Source organism: Orbicella faveolata, unplaced genomic scaffold, assembly GCF_042242905.1.
Source record: "Orbicella faveolata isolate gen_17 unplaced genomic scaffold, um_ofav_v1 contig_25, whole genome shotgun sequence".
Taxonomy (NCBI): Eukaryota; Metazoa; Cnidaria; class Anthozoa; order Scleractinia; family Merulinidae; genus Orbicella; species Orbicella faveolata.
Window position 1 is genome coordinate 15205001 of NW_028301553.1, and position 12667 is coordinate 15217667.

The 12667-nt window shown below is 40.5% G+C and overlaps 5 protein-coding genes and 1 pseudogene across 5 annotated transcripts in view; 2 read left to right on the forward strand and 4 right to left on the reverse strand.

Annotated features, from left to right (window-relative positions):
- Nucleotides 1-3506, reverse strand: part of LOC110042041 (serine/threonine-protein kinase mig-15-like) — a 22123-nt gene extending 18617 nt beyond the window's left edge. The window contains exons 1-5 of the mRNA XM_020747373.2: nucleotides 3148-3506; nucleotides 2708-2773; nucleotides 959-1015; nucleotides 694-738; nucleotides 21-101 (exon numbers count right to left, since the gene is read on the reverse strand). Coding sequence (XP_020603032.1) covers nucleotides 21-101; nucleotides 694-738; nucleotides 959-1015; nucleotides 2708-2773; nucleotides 3148-3189 — 291 coding nt within the window. The 5' untranslated portion in view covers nucleotides 3190-3506. The remainder of the gene's footprint in view (nucleotides 1-20; nucleotides 102-693; nucleotides 739-958; nucleotides 1016-2707; nucleotides 2774-3147) is intronic.
- A 625-nt stretch (nucleotides 3507-4131) lies between these two features.
- On the reverse strand, nucleotides 4132-5231 carry LOC110042042 (histone H1-like). Its single transcript, XM_020747374.2, has one exon. It carries the CDS (start codon nucleotides 5164-5166, stop codon nucleotides 4603-4605), a length of 564 nt encoding a protein of 187 aa, XP_020603033.1. The 5' UTR covers nucleotides 5167-5231; the 3' UTR covers nucleotides 4132-4602.
- A 1153-nt stretch (nucleotides 5232-6384) lies between these two features.
- On the reverse strand, nucleotides 6385-7245 carry LOC149109121 (histone H3). The gene has a single exon (XM_089294881.1). The coding sequence runs from the start codon at nucleotides 7221-7223 to the stop codon at nucleotides 6813-6815; it is 411 nt and encodes a 136-aa protein (XP_089151007.1). The 5' UTR covers nucleotides 7224-7245; the 3' UTR covers nucleotides 6385-6812.
- Nucleotides 7246-7724: 479 nt separating this feature from the next.
- On the forward strand, nucleotides 7725-8159 carry LOC149109122 (histone H4). Its single transcript, XM_089294882.1, has one exon. The coding sequence runs from the start codon at nucleotides 7746-7748 to the stop codon at nucleotides 8055-8057; it is 312 nt and encodes a 103-aa protein (XP_089151008.1). The 5' UTR covers nucleotides 7725-7745; the 3' UTR covers nucleotides 8058-8159.
- A 952-nt stretch (nucleotides 8160-9111) lies between these two features.
- On the reverse strand, nucleotides 9112-9739 carry LOC110042065 (histone H2A). The gene has a single exon (XM_020747399.2). The coding sequence runs from the start codon at nucleotides 9715-9717 to the stop codon at nucleotides 9337-9339; it is 381 nt and encodes a 126-aa protein (XP_020603058.1). The 5' UTR covers nucleotides 9718-9739; the 3' UTR covers nucleotides 9112-9336.
- Nucleotides 9740-9976: 237 nt separating this feature from the next.
- LOC149109123 (histone H2B.1 pseudogene) lies at nucleotides 9977-11011 on the forward strand (annotated as a pseudogene).
- The last annotated feature ends 1656 nt before the right edge of the window (nucleotides 11012-12667 follow it).

Below are 12667 nucleotides of genomic sequence, written 5' to 3' on the forward strand. Positions count from 1 at the left end.
GCAAGCACTTGTTTTCATACCCAAAGCTGATCTTCTTGTCCTGGTAAGCCTTTCTTCACAAAAGCTCCATAGTAAGTGGCTATGTTACGATGATGAGAAAACTAAAGAAGAAAAAAACATGTTAATTATGACTGTATCATTTAAACAAAAATCTAGTTTTAAGAGCAACTAGGAAGACAGGCATGTTCAAATTATAAATTTTGGAATGAAACAGTTGAAAGTTTGAGAACATGAAACAGTGAATCTCCAGAGAATTCTCTTTTTCGAGACTTTAACTTGAGTTTGTAAGATGCAAATGTTCATTCTCTAGTTATCAAAGGCTTCTAGAGATACATTTAACTAAGGTTCTCTCCTTTGATGAACTCATCAGTTGAAGGGGTGCATGGAATAGAGTGCCGAGTGACTTTTGGAAAACTTTGAGGTAAACAGCATTGAAATATCTTTCAGATATTATTACACTTTACCCTTGTCTTCACTATTGTCTTAGAAAAAGCACTAGTCATGACTACTAGTACTTTTTAGACAATAACTAAAATCAGAGTAAACTGTGAAAATTGCTGGTAGGTGTTTCAGTCCTTGCTGCCTCAAAATTTTCCAAAAGTCAATTACTGGCTTTATTCCGCACACCCCTTCAAATCAATTGGTATCTAATTCAACCTTCTAACACATGTCTGGACAGGGCCTGTAGCATACCTTTCTCAGAACATTTATTTCTAGCTTTATTTCCTCTTCTTCATCCTGGAAAGGTAAAAAAAAAAACCCTCTTTAAAAAGAAATCCAAATGAATATGCAGCATTCTTTGATGTTCACCTTTTTGTCCCTTACATACATGCACATTTACACAAGGTGAAAACAAGTTCTTGTTGCATTGCTGTGGCAAAGCTAGCGAGGCAATCACACTGTAAAAGTAATAACAATAACACTACAAAAACGAAGATCTACAAATGGTAACACTTACTTCAGTAACGTCCATGATCTTAATAGCTGCCAGCTGCCCAGTCCTTTTGTGACGACCCTGTGTTTACAAGTAAATTTGTACAAAAACAAAATGATCTTGTTACAAAAATGAGTTTTTGTCATCCACCCTCCCTTCCTGTTATTATTATAAAGTGTGAGGGTAGATATTACATGACAAAAAAGGTTATTAACCTGTTTTTTTATGATAAATCTAGCAACAAGACAGATCAACTTTTAGTTGGTATAAAGAGACAAAATGCAAACTTTAGTTGTACACCTTTATGTACATCATGTTTAGATTACTGGTCTGGTCACTAAGGGCCTAGGGAGACAAGCCACTTTGGAGTAGCTCACTTTTTCTTCCACAAGGGGGATCCTCTCCTTGCTTCCTTTGTAAATTACTGACCTTTTACTTTAATTGACTGTTTTACAACAGTATATTGTATAGTTACATTGATTCTGCAATATTAGTGTGCAACTTAGGAACACCAACATCATATTTACAATATTGTAAGTAAATTGACTTGTCATCATATTGGTAGCTCACACTTGGACTTTTACAAATTTTGATCATATTTCAAAATCTTAGCATGACAGAAGATACTTTTCCACAACATACTTTTCAGAAACATGCTGTGCTGGAATGTTACACAGTCCAAAAAACATTTAATTTTCAAAATAGAGTAATGTATCAAAATGACCATAATATTCCATTAGCAAAAAAAAAAAATTTATTGATGATGTGTACTGTACAGAGCAGAAGTTGCAAATGTTGACCAATCATATTTGTTTATTTATATACTGTACTTAAATAAATTATTAATAATTAAATCATATAGTGAGCAACTATATTTAAAAACGTTTTCAAATTATTTCTTATCAAAAAGGCCAAAGTTTGGTTACATAATTTTTTGAGAAAAATCGTCAATGTTGGTGATTACTGTAATCAAAGTCTTTTGTAAGAAAGAATTGCCAAAGACGGAATGTGAAACACAATTTCCACCTTCGAATTACTAACAAAGCCACACGGGTAATACAAGAGTCCTCGCTGTGGGGCAAAAGCAGGCAAGCCATTGTGAAAAAAAACTGTTGCAATGTAGGAGGTGAAACATAACATGGGATCAAATGACCAATATCTTCCCAATCTCTGTAGTTATATTATTGTAATTGAAGAAGTCAAAATAAAGTGTTCAGATTTCATAACTTCTAACTTATAGTTCTTTATAGTGTAATCCTTATGTTTGCAAGGCTATGGTGTATTCAAAAGTCCCAGAAGGAGACACACACTAACACAGAACGTCAATAATTTATATCAAGTATCCGATCAAAGGGCAAAAAAGTATTGCTGTCAAAAATCACACAACATTTTTCTTCAATACAGTTGTAACAACTGCTTAACATAGCAAAGATCCTGCTTAACAACTAAGGCAGCAACTATCTGCCTTCTAAGAATTTCAATGACAATAAAAAAGCCATAAAGTAGATAAATAAATACGATACATAAATATTATCAGACAGGCGAAAGTTCTCGAGTAACTTATTGCAGATGTTTTACATATATCTTAAACATGACAACGTTTTTTGTTACTAGCTGGTCGTGATGGGATCAACTTTCAGAATTTTCAAAGATGAATCACCTTGTAAAACCAAATAGTAATGCACGAAAAATTTCAGCTTACATGGAAAATGAAAGACAAGTGGAGAATGTGTGGAGTGAAAAGAAATATTGCAAAACACGTTCTGATGTTACCTTATGTACTTGGCCATAAGTTCCATTGCCAACGACTTCCACTAAATCAAATATTCCGGCAGGATCCTGTATAAAACGTAATACGTAATTACTAAAGTATTCTCATCGATTACAAACGCGATAACGAAAAAGATAAAGAACAGTTGGTAGGGGAATTCATGTTGGCGTCTAGACAAGGGAATTCACAGGTTTATGACAATAAAGAAATTATGTCACATGAAGACATCACAAAAAGTTCACCACGACTTCACTGATCTTTAACAAGCCGCTTCGTTCAAAGTCTTCGCCACGACGCAAAAATCTCACTTGACAAGAAATTGGCTTCACCGGCAAAGCAGTCTCATCAAGCCAAGAAATTTAAGCTTATGGTTATCAATTGCGATCCGACAATTTAAACAGCTAAACGAGATTATAAAGGGAAAAAGCGAACATTTACTCACCTTCAGTGAAGCTAAATCAATATCGTCCAGTCCGTACGCCATTTTAACTCTCCAAAGTGATGAATTTACGACCGCAAGCGCACCAATGTATTTCAACCACTACTCTGTCGTACTCTGGTACTCTGAAGCTGCCCACGGGAAACTTGTCACATCCGTAAAACGCGATTGAAGGATTGCACTAGGCCTCAGCCCACATAAAACTCTCCTATGTTCATAACATTCATTCGATTACATTGGAGTGTTTGCAAAAACAAATGAACGCTCGCACTTCGTGCAAAATATACAGATGAGTCGAGGACTCATAGCGTTCTCCTCAAAGGAAAACATCCAGGAGCCATTCTCAAAACAAAGCAGAGGGAGGGGCTTGGGTCGGGTCACGTGATAACGTGCTGGGTTGAAGTTGATGGCCACCGACAGCACCAAACGCCGTCCAATGCGCTTTCAGAGCTTAAAACCAGCGATTTTCTCTCCAATCGCCACTCAAAATAAATACGCCTCATGGCAGGTTAAATCTGCTCCTTCCACACTGTCGATGTCCTTTCCGTTTCTCTATTTGTCTCACATGGACTGCTCGTCAGGGTTGCAGTAGGATTTATATATCTTCAAGCCTCTTTCAGGCATAAACGGCGAGCGAAAAAATAAAGGAAAAGTGCGGCGGTTTTTCGCTCGCCGTTGTTCGCGCTGTGCCCCAACTAATTGAACGCCTGGAAGAGGCTATATATCTTCCCAAGGGACCTGGAAATTCTCGTTTTCTAGGTAGGATAATTATTCCTTCCCAGTTCTCAGAGTTCAAGGGCACTTTTATAAAGAAAGTTGTGCTCGCGACTCCGAGCAGCGCAGAGGATGACAGATACATGCATGATGCACGCCGTCCTTGTAGGGTATACAGATTATGACAGAGGTAATATATGGGGCAGTTGGGATATGTTATTTTCGTCCACGCCTTCGACAGGATCCGGAAACCACACAAAAAAGCCTCCGTCGTTCATGAAGCCCCGAAATAACGCATGACGTTTGTTTATTCTGATCTGGAGGTGTAACTATGCAAAGTTATTTAATGCCCTTGATCGTTCCATAGAGAAGTTCCGCTGTAACTGAAGCTACGTAGCCTATGTACAGCCGCCCCCTCCCATAATTGGAAAGACAGACCTCTCCCTCCTTGATTTTTTTGACGGGAGGGGGCGGCAGTACACAGGCTAACGGCTGCGCTTCAGGTATAACCTTGTTTCCAGGGCCTTTTCTCCCGCCCCAAGCCAGGGAAAAAGCCCTGGGAACGAGGTTGCATATCTCAATGTCAAAAGATTTATCGAAGAGCGTATTGAAAGCGATTGAAAACGAAACTAAAATACAAATATATAAACATAAGCGAGAGTATTCTGTTTGCTCTGTTGGTCATCACTTTTTTGTATGTGGTGGCTCCTAAAGGAGCCGTTTTGTTTGGTGAAGCGTCGCAGTTTACTTTTTAGCCGTTTTCTTGGCGGCAGGCTTCTTGGCCACGGGTTTCTTGGCCGCGGGTTTCTTGGCCGCTTTCTTGGCAGGTTTCTTAGCTGCCGGCTTCTTTGCTGCTGGTTTCTTAGCTGCGGGTTTCTTTGCTGCTGGCTTTTTCGCGGCTGGTTTCTTTGCTGCCTTCTTTGCCGCTGGTTTCTTCGCCGCCTTCTTGGCGGCGGGCTTCTTTGGTTTGGCGGCGGGCTTCTTCTTTGCAGCGGGCTTCTTCTTTGGTTTCTTCTCCTTCTTTTCCTCCTTGGGCAACTTGAAGGAGCCAGAAGCACCAACTCCCTTGGTGTGCACAAGCTTTCCGCTGGTGGCGCCTCTCTTCAAAGCCATCTTCAAGTGCGAGCCAACCTCACCAACCTTGTAGTTGGCTTTGATGTATTTCTCGATGGCTTGGCGGGAAGAACCGCTTCGCTCCTTCAGCGCTGCAATTGCAGCCTTGATCATCTCTAAATAAGGTGGATGATCGGCTGGCTTTTTAGGCGCTGCCGGCTTCTTTTTAGCGGGGGATTTTGCTGTTTCAGACATGTTGCAGTTTGGGAACTTGCTGTCCGGAGCTGAAGACTCAAAATACTCGGTCGACGGTGCGGCTATTATTTATGCGCTGCATGCGGACCACCGAGGAAACAGGACCGCAGAAAATGGCGTCCTCCAATTCTGTGCTAGTTTCCCTATCGTTTTCTGCAATAAAACGGCATGGTATTGAAACTTTTTCAATCTCAGCCTTAAAATGTGTTGCTAAGGTTTTTCCTAAGTTATAGATACAAACGATATTTGGTCAAAGGCTGGCAAAGAGTCAAATTGAAAGCCTGAAAGTTTACAAAACGGTGAGATTCAAAAGAACATGTTGTCTTTCTAGCGAATTAACTCTTATTAAGTTTGCTATTTATTAGATTTGGGAAGATTTTAAGAAAATAGAACTCCTACTGCTTAAATTTTGCTAAGAAAATTTGGCTTTATAGTTAATTTTCAATTGCTTAGCTTCGCGTTTATTTGAATAACAAGGACAGTCTTATGAGGCCGCCATGCATTTGCAGATCACTCCGTTTGACTTTAGCAAATGTACACAAAACAGGACATCACGTCTGAATTCTGAGTTCTTTGAGTGAGTGAAAATCAAAAATTAATTCAGAGGCATGCGGAGTATTTGAGAATAACCAACGGCCCTGTAATCTGAGATTTGCAATGCTACGATTTTGGTAAAGAGAACGAAACACTGAATGGGTATATATCTTCATGCATTTGTACAGTATATGCACCAATACTGACTCGCGCAAATTTATCTAACGAACATTTCCTGAATAATAAAGCGCAATTTTTTTCCTTAAGCCTAAATGACTTAAATACTGTAGTAGTAGGACTTTCAAACCCTCGACTTCAAGGAGTGAATAGCCATGGGTCAATAACATTGGTATGATGTGAGATTTCGTGCCCAGTTGCAAGTTGCAAACGTATATTTGTATATATCAAGCGCCAAATTTCTTAACGCTGTTGATCGCTAGGCGAAGAGTTGTACGAGTTGTGTACTATGATTTAAGATTAGAAATGCCTCGGATAGAACGAAGGGAATGGCATACAGTATTTTTCATCCCAAAGTTCTGTAAACTTTGGGAACTTGTAACAACTCCAACTGAAACCGGATCTTCCATCACTAATTATGGCGCCAAGATTTGTTGGAAGATCTAGTCGGCTGAGAGAATAAGAAAAGGGCGGAAACTCATGTACAAAATGAATCAATCATAAAACTTCTTATTATTTTTTTTTTTTACAACTGAAAGAGGTACGTTCAATAATAGGGTTTCAAAGATACAATGTTGCAGAAAGAATCATTTAAGGGACGCGCGCCCGAATGACTTTGGTGCTAAATGGCGAACGCTGATTAGCAAACCGTCTTTTGATAAAAAGATTTCTATAAATTCTGTTCATTTTTTAAAGTGAAAATAATTTTGCCAGAGAATCTGAGCAAGAAAGAGAAAATGGCAATAGCATTTCCACAGAAAGGAAATGATTTAAAATGTGCTTATGCCAGCAATCATAGAAAGATTTGATCTTTTATCGTTCTTCAACAAAAGCGAACTTTTCATGATTTATGTCAGGTTCATGTTGGTCATTGCCTTTTACTGATTTGGTGGCTCCTAAAGGAGCCGTTTGTATTGTGAGGGATGTAATCCACTTTATGCTCGCTCTCCACGGATTCGGCGGGCTAGCTGAATGTCCTTGGGCATGATGGTGACGCGCTTGGCGTGGATGGCGCACAAGTTGGTGTCTTCAAACAGACCAACAAGGTAAGCCTCGCTAGCTTCTTGAAGAGCCATCACTGCGGAGCTCTGGAAACGCAGATCGGTCTTGAAATCCTGAGCGATTTCTCGCACAAGACGCTGGAAAGGCAGCTTGCGGATCAGCAGCTCGGTGGATTTCTGGTAACGACGGATCTCACGAAGAGCGACTGTGCCAGGCCTGTATCGATGAGGCTTCTTGACTCCACCGGTGGCAGGAGCGCTCTTACGAGCTGCCTTTGTGGCGAGCTGTTTGCGTGGAGCTTTTCCGCCAGTTGATTTACGAGCAGTTTGCTTTGTACGAGCCATTGGGAAGTTCACGAGAATATAGAACAAGAACTATATTTTCCGTTTAAGTGTTCGACACTTATAAAACTGTTTATACATTGGCGGGCTTAACGCTGATTGGTGAAAAAGGGAACGATTCTATTGGCTGGCAAATACACCATACAAAATTTGTATTCGTACTTCGATCCGAAAATATAAGTTTTCATGTTTTAGGTCAAACACTCACCGATGGTTCACTTATGAGATATGTTGCAATAGCATCTTAGTCTGTGGTGTTTACTTTACTTATAAGAAAGAGCAATTCATCTTTTTCATGTTACCCTTGATCTAAGTAAGCCAGAGTCAAACTGTTGCTTTGGCTCTCAACTCGTGTTTTGTGATCGGTCTTATTAATATGCACTATGCATGATGAGGTCTCTGTTGTCTTAATTCAACCAATAGAATTCGAAATATTTCTACGTTTCCTGAGAGGTCATACGTCTGCCTATAAATAACAGAAAAGGCGGTCAAGTTTTTAATTCAGTTACACGAGTAGCAATCAACATGTCTGGTCGCGGTAAAGGAGGCAAAGGTCTAGGGAAAGGGGGCGCCAAGCGTCACCGAAAGATCCTTCGTGACAACATCCAAGGCATTACCAAGCCAGCCATCCGTCGTCTTGCTCGCCGTGGCGGTGTCAAGAGAATCTCTGGCCTGATCTACGAGGAGACTCGCGGTGTTCTCAAAGTTTTTCTTGAGAACGTGATCCGTGATGCTGTGACATACACCGAGCACGCCAAGAGAAAGACTGTGACAGCCATGGATGTGGTGTACGCTCTGAAACGACAAGGCCGTACTCTGTACGGATTTGGCGGTTAGACTGCACAGTCTTCAAACACAAACTGTCGAAACAAACGGCTCCTTTAGGAGCCACCAAATCTCTCAGAAGTCATGACCAATAGAATCAATATTTTTCTTTAACATTTCTGTTGAGTATCCCTACATGTCTGACATATCTTTAAACTCGGGGATGATAAGCAAACTTGGTGAACAGATTGTAAAGATTGAACTTATATTTTTCTCGATCTTTCTCCAAAATCTTTGGTCCTTCAAGGTATTTGTGTTTGTAACTTCAACTGGATAAAACCAAACAGAAATCATCTCCCTATGGGTAATAGTCTTGAAAATTTCCCCGACATTTTAGGTCTTTTAGAGAGACTACTTCACTACACGCTTCTTACGGTATTTTAATTGTTCGCCACGATCTGGGCATAACCTGAACGCCGCCATGTTGGCCTGTCAAGGCATATCAAAGAGACAGAAACATTTACTGAGTCTGAATTCCAGTTCTCTTTCAAACTAAACCGAATTTCGATATGACAAACCTTTACCCCAAGTCTAGGAAGATGGAAGGAGATTCTGCGCGCAGGGTAACAAACCTTCGAAGGGCTTTTCTGAAGAGGTCAATTATAAACTTTAGAGCTCAGTTAACCAAATGAACCAGTCATTTGTTGGTCTTAGATTTATTTTAAAAGTAGAAAACTAAACTAGGTGGAATTGTTCAGTAATGCAAGCCGGTAATATCTTTACGGTTATTATTCAGAAGGCTTAAAACTACCCAAGAAAATTTTCGCCAAGAAAGTTCGTTATTAACTAACACCAAATTTACAATTGGGCGCTCTTTTTACTCAAGCGTGAACGCGCGCACAGTCGCTTGAACAACTATTAGCATGATAAAGAATAAAGCCGCAAGCTAACTGAAATTCTATTTGCATTTGTTGAGATTGTGTTGATACAAGGACTGAATTCGTAAAGTGTATGCGGTAGCGGCGGGAAAAGAAAGACTATGTTATTATTAAAGGTTCAGTTTTGCGAGCGGTAAAACTACGAGATATATAAAAAAGCAGTAACTTAGGGTGGGGTGCGCTATTTTCAGGTTTTACTATTGCTTAAGGAAAAATATTTGATCTAATTGTTTGATTCCTTGTGGCACTGCTATATTGATCGCAAAACCGAAAGAACAATTCTGCTAAAAAAAATTGTGGATTGTGTATTTCCCTACGGAAAGTAAAATGAAACAAAGATTTTTGTTGATCGTGACTTTTGTAATAATTGGTGGCTCCTAAAGGAGCCGTTTTTGTTGTGATTTAAAGCTTATTTAAGCTTTGGCTTTCTTCTCGGTCTTCTTTGGCAGAAGTACAGCCTGGATGTTGGGAAGAACACCTCCCTGTGCGATGGTGACACCGGCGAGCAGTTTGTTCAACTCCTCGTCATTACGGACAGCCAGTTGAAGGTGACGGGGGATGATTCTTGTCTTCTTGTTGTCACGAGCAGCGTTGCCCGCCAACTCCAGGATCTCGGCGCTCAAATATTCGAGCACGGCAGCCAAGTAAACTGGAGCACCGGCGCCAACACGCTCAGCATAGTTGCCTTTGCGGAGAAGACGGTGGATACGACCAACTGGGAACTGAAGCCCTGCTCGGGATGAACGGCTCTTGGACTTAGTGCCCTTTGCCTTTCCTTTACCGCGACCAGACATGTTTGATTTGAATTTGCCTTCACGAAAGTTGTAGAAGATTAGCAAAACTAGTCTCAGATCGTGATATTTGTAGCTTATTTTTTATGCAAGAAGGATCGAAAAGCACCAATCAAATCTTTGTTGATCGATATAGCATTTCAAAGGACCTTTGTATTTGCATGCATTCAAAAGAGTATTAACCTCGAGGTTTGTCAGAGTATTGTAATACGCTATCAGGCTGACCAATCACTGATCGCAAATTTCGATCCGTATGTTAATCGATCTTTTAGTCTTTCTTGTATAAATACGAGTTACGTCGAGTTGTCAGGTATTTCAAATCCATTCTCATCTACAGACATGGCACCCAAAGTTGCAGGAAAGAAAGGCGAGAAGAAAGCCGGTAAGGCAAAGGCCGCAGCTGATGGAAAGAAGAAGAGAAGGGGAAAAAGAAAGGAAAGCTATGCTATCTACATCTACAAGGTGTTGAAGCAAGTTCACCCTGACACTGGTATCTCCAGCAAAGCCATGGGCATCATGAACTCGTTTGTCAACGACATCTTCGAGCGCATCGCCACCGAAGCTTCCCGCCTTGCCCACTACAACAAGAAATCAACCATCAGCTCCCGCGAGATCCAGACCGCCATCAGGCTGCTTCTGCCCGGTGAACTGGCCAAACACGCCGTGAGTGAAGGAACCAAGGCTGTGACCAAATACACCAGCAGCAAGTAAACTCACTTTGTGGGTTTCGCGCCAAAACAAACGGCTCCTTTAGGAGCCACCAAATGATACAAAAGTCAATGACCAACACAACTTGATTTCTAACAAACCCAAGCCAGTTGTTACCTATACCATTTTCAGTATTTTTTATAGTTCTCTTATCGCTTATTTAGGCTTTCAGGGTTTTCGCATCTCCATTATTTCTGCTACGATCTGTTAGCATATCGCTGAGAATTCCGCGCGGCTCAGAACGAACTTGTATCATTCCGAAGTGTAGATCATTTTTGTCGACTTCAATCATCACCGAATCTGAATCATTGCACACTTTTAAAAAGCGCATCAAATTGGTTGATTTCACAAGCCTGCTGGACAGTACTTGTAAAGACTGTTCTTTATGTAACAACTAACACTTGATCTTACCGCATGACTCATTGTTTGTTTTATATATATGTTTTAAAACACTTACATACGTACACGTATTTCATATTTTATTAATTATTAGATAAGTAATCGTAGTTAGGTGTCCCCAATTAGTATACATTGTATGCTAGCGACTTCGACACATTAATAAAGTTCTTATCTTATCTTTATCTTACAATGCGTCACTCGGCCAAATTTTCTGTTGCAATCTAAGCGCACTGGTCGGACGTTCATTTTCTAATCAAAAGGGAAGTCCTTGGCTCGAAAAACTTTAATGACATTTGATTAAGCAAGTGTTAAAATTTCTCTTTTTACATGCAAACCATCATATAATTCGTTTTTTTCGGCTTATCTTCTATTTCAACATTTACCTTTCAATTACTGCGCTTGCTTTCTTCTTTATACTCTTACCGGAGCTTCGATTTATTGTTATATCCTCCATCGTCAACTCCTCCTTTTACACTTTCCACTCAGTTTCCCCCTCTGCCAGTCTTCTCCTTTTTCTAACGACCCTCCCCTCCCTATGTTTTTGTAACGCCTTGCTCCACCATATCATCCACATTTCACACCCATGCACGCTTTAATTGCGAACTTGATCACTCCAACCCCCATGGAACTCTCACCCACTTCCCCTTAAACCCCTCTATTACACCTCTGCCGGAGATCTGGTCATGAAAGAGTGACGATAGTAAAAGCAATCCAGCGTGCGTTGCAGGCGTAAACGGGGAAGTGGTAGGGGAGGGAGGTGGGGGGGGGGGGGAGAGGGGGGAGGCGAAAAACGCCCCTCACCTTATCCTCGCTCTTTCTTCACCTTTCCTACAGTTTACCCCTGCTACGAAGCTTCATAAACAGTCAGTTGTGTGGTTTGTTTCAGAAGTTACCTTTCAGCAATTAGGACACATTCTGAAAACTTTAAAGCCATTAGCTGGCTTGTCTTTCACATCTCGGATAGTTAGACAAGTTAGTTGCGAGGACTCGAGCTAACCACACTCAATGGAAACTTAGCATACCTGCTTCTTTTGAACACCTGGGAACGTAGAACATTTGTGCGCAGTGCCGTAACTTTCCCTCGAAATTAAAGTCTGCAAAATTAGTTCGGTCAAAGGTCAACAACAAGTGCGTTTTAACTGGCGCGCAGAACATCCTGCTATGATCTCTGGACTTTGCTCCGGTTCCGTGAAACGTAAATTTTTAATTATGATGGACGAACAAAAAAGAAAAAAATTAAAGAGTTGAGCAAACCTCGGCCATGTTTTACAAATCCAATCCAATTCATGTTGTACAATATGCCAAAGTTTTCAAAGATTTTGGCCACAGCAGGTATAACAGATGTAGGCCGATAGTTGTTTTTGAAAGGTTACTTTAGACCTTCAAGGGCTGATTTTTGTCCAAAAAATGTTTTTCACAGCAAATTCAAGACTTTTACTTTATCTGAATTTTCTATGAAAAATTAATTTGAAAACTTAAAACGCGGACGAGTTATCCACAAAAACGTGATTTTATTTTAAAACCCAAGTCAAAGATCTGCAAACTGCGATAAGCCAATTAAAATGTCTCGACCCTTGAGTTGCGCAGTAATAATTTTCGCGGCAATCTCATTCTCGGACTCGTATTTCGAGTAGGTTCAGTGATCAGTTGAGTCAGACCATAAATATCCATAATATTCAAGGTGGGAAGAGTTATTATCGACGATGTCTGGTAATAAATTACAATTTAGGTCACCCAACAGAGAGGGCCTCTCAAAGCAACAGTGAATGTCAGCGGAGGACTGGGGTACTCGTCGGAAATTTTGAAAAAAAAAAAAAAAAAACCCGAAGAGGTACCAAGATCCTGC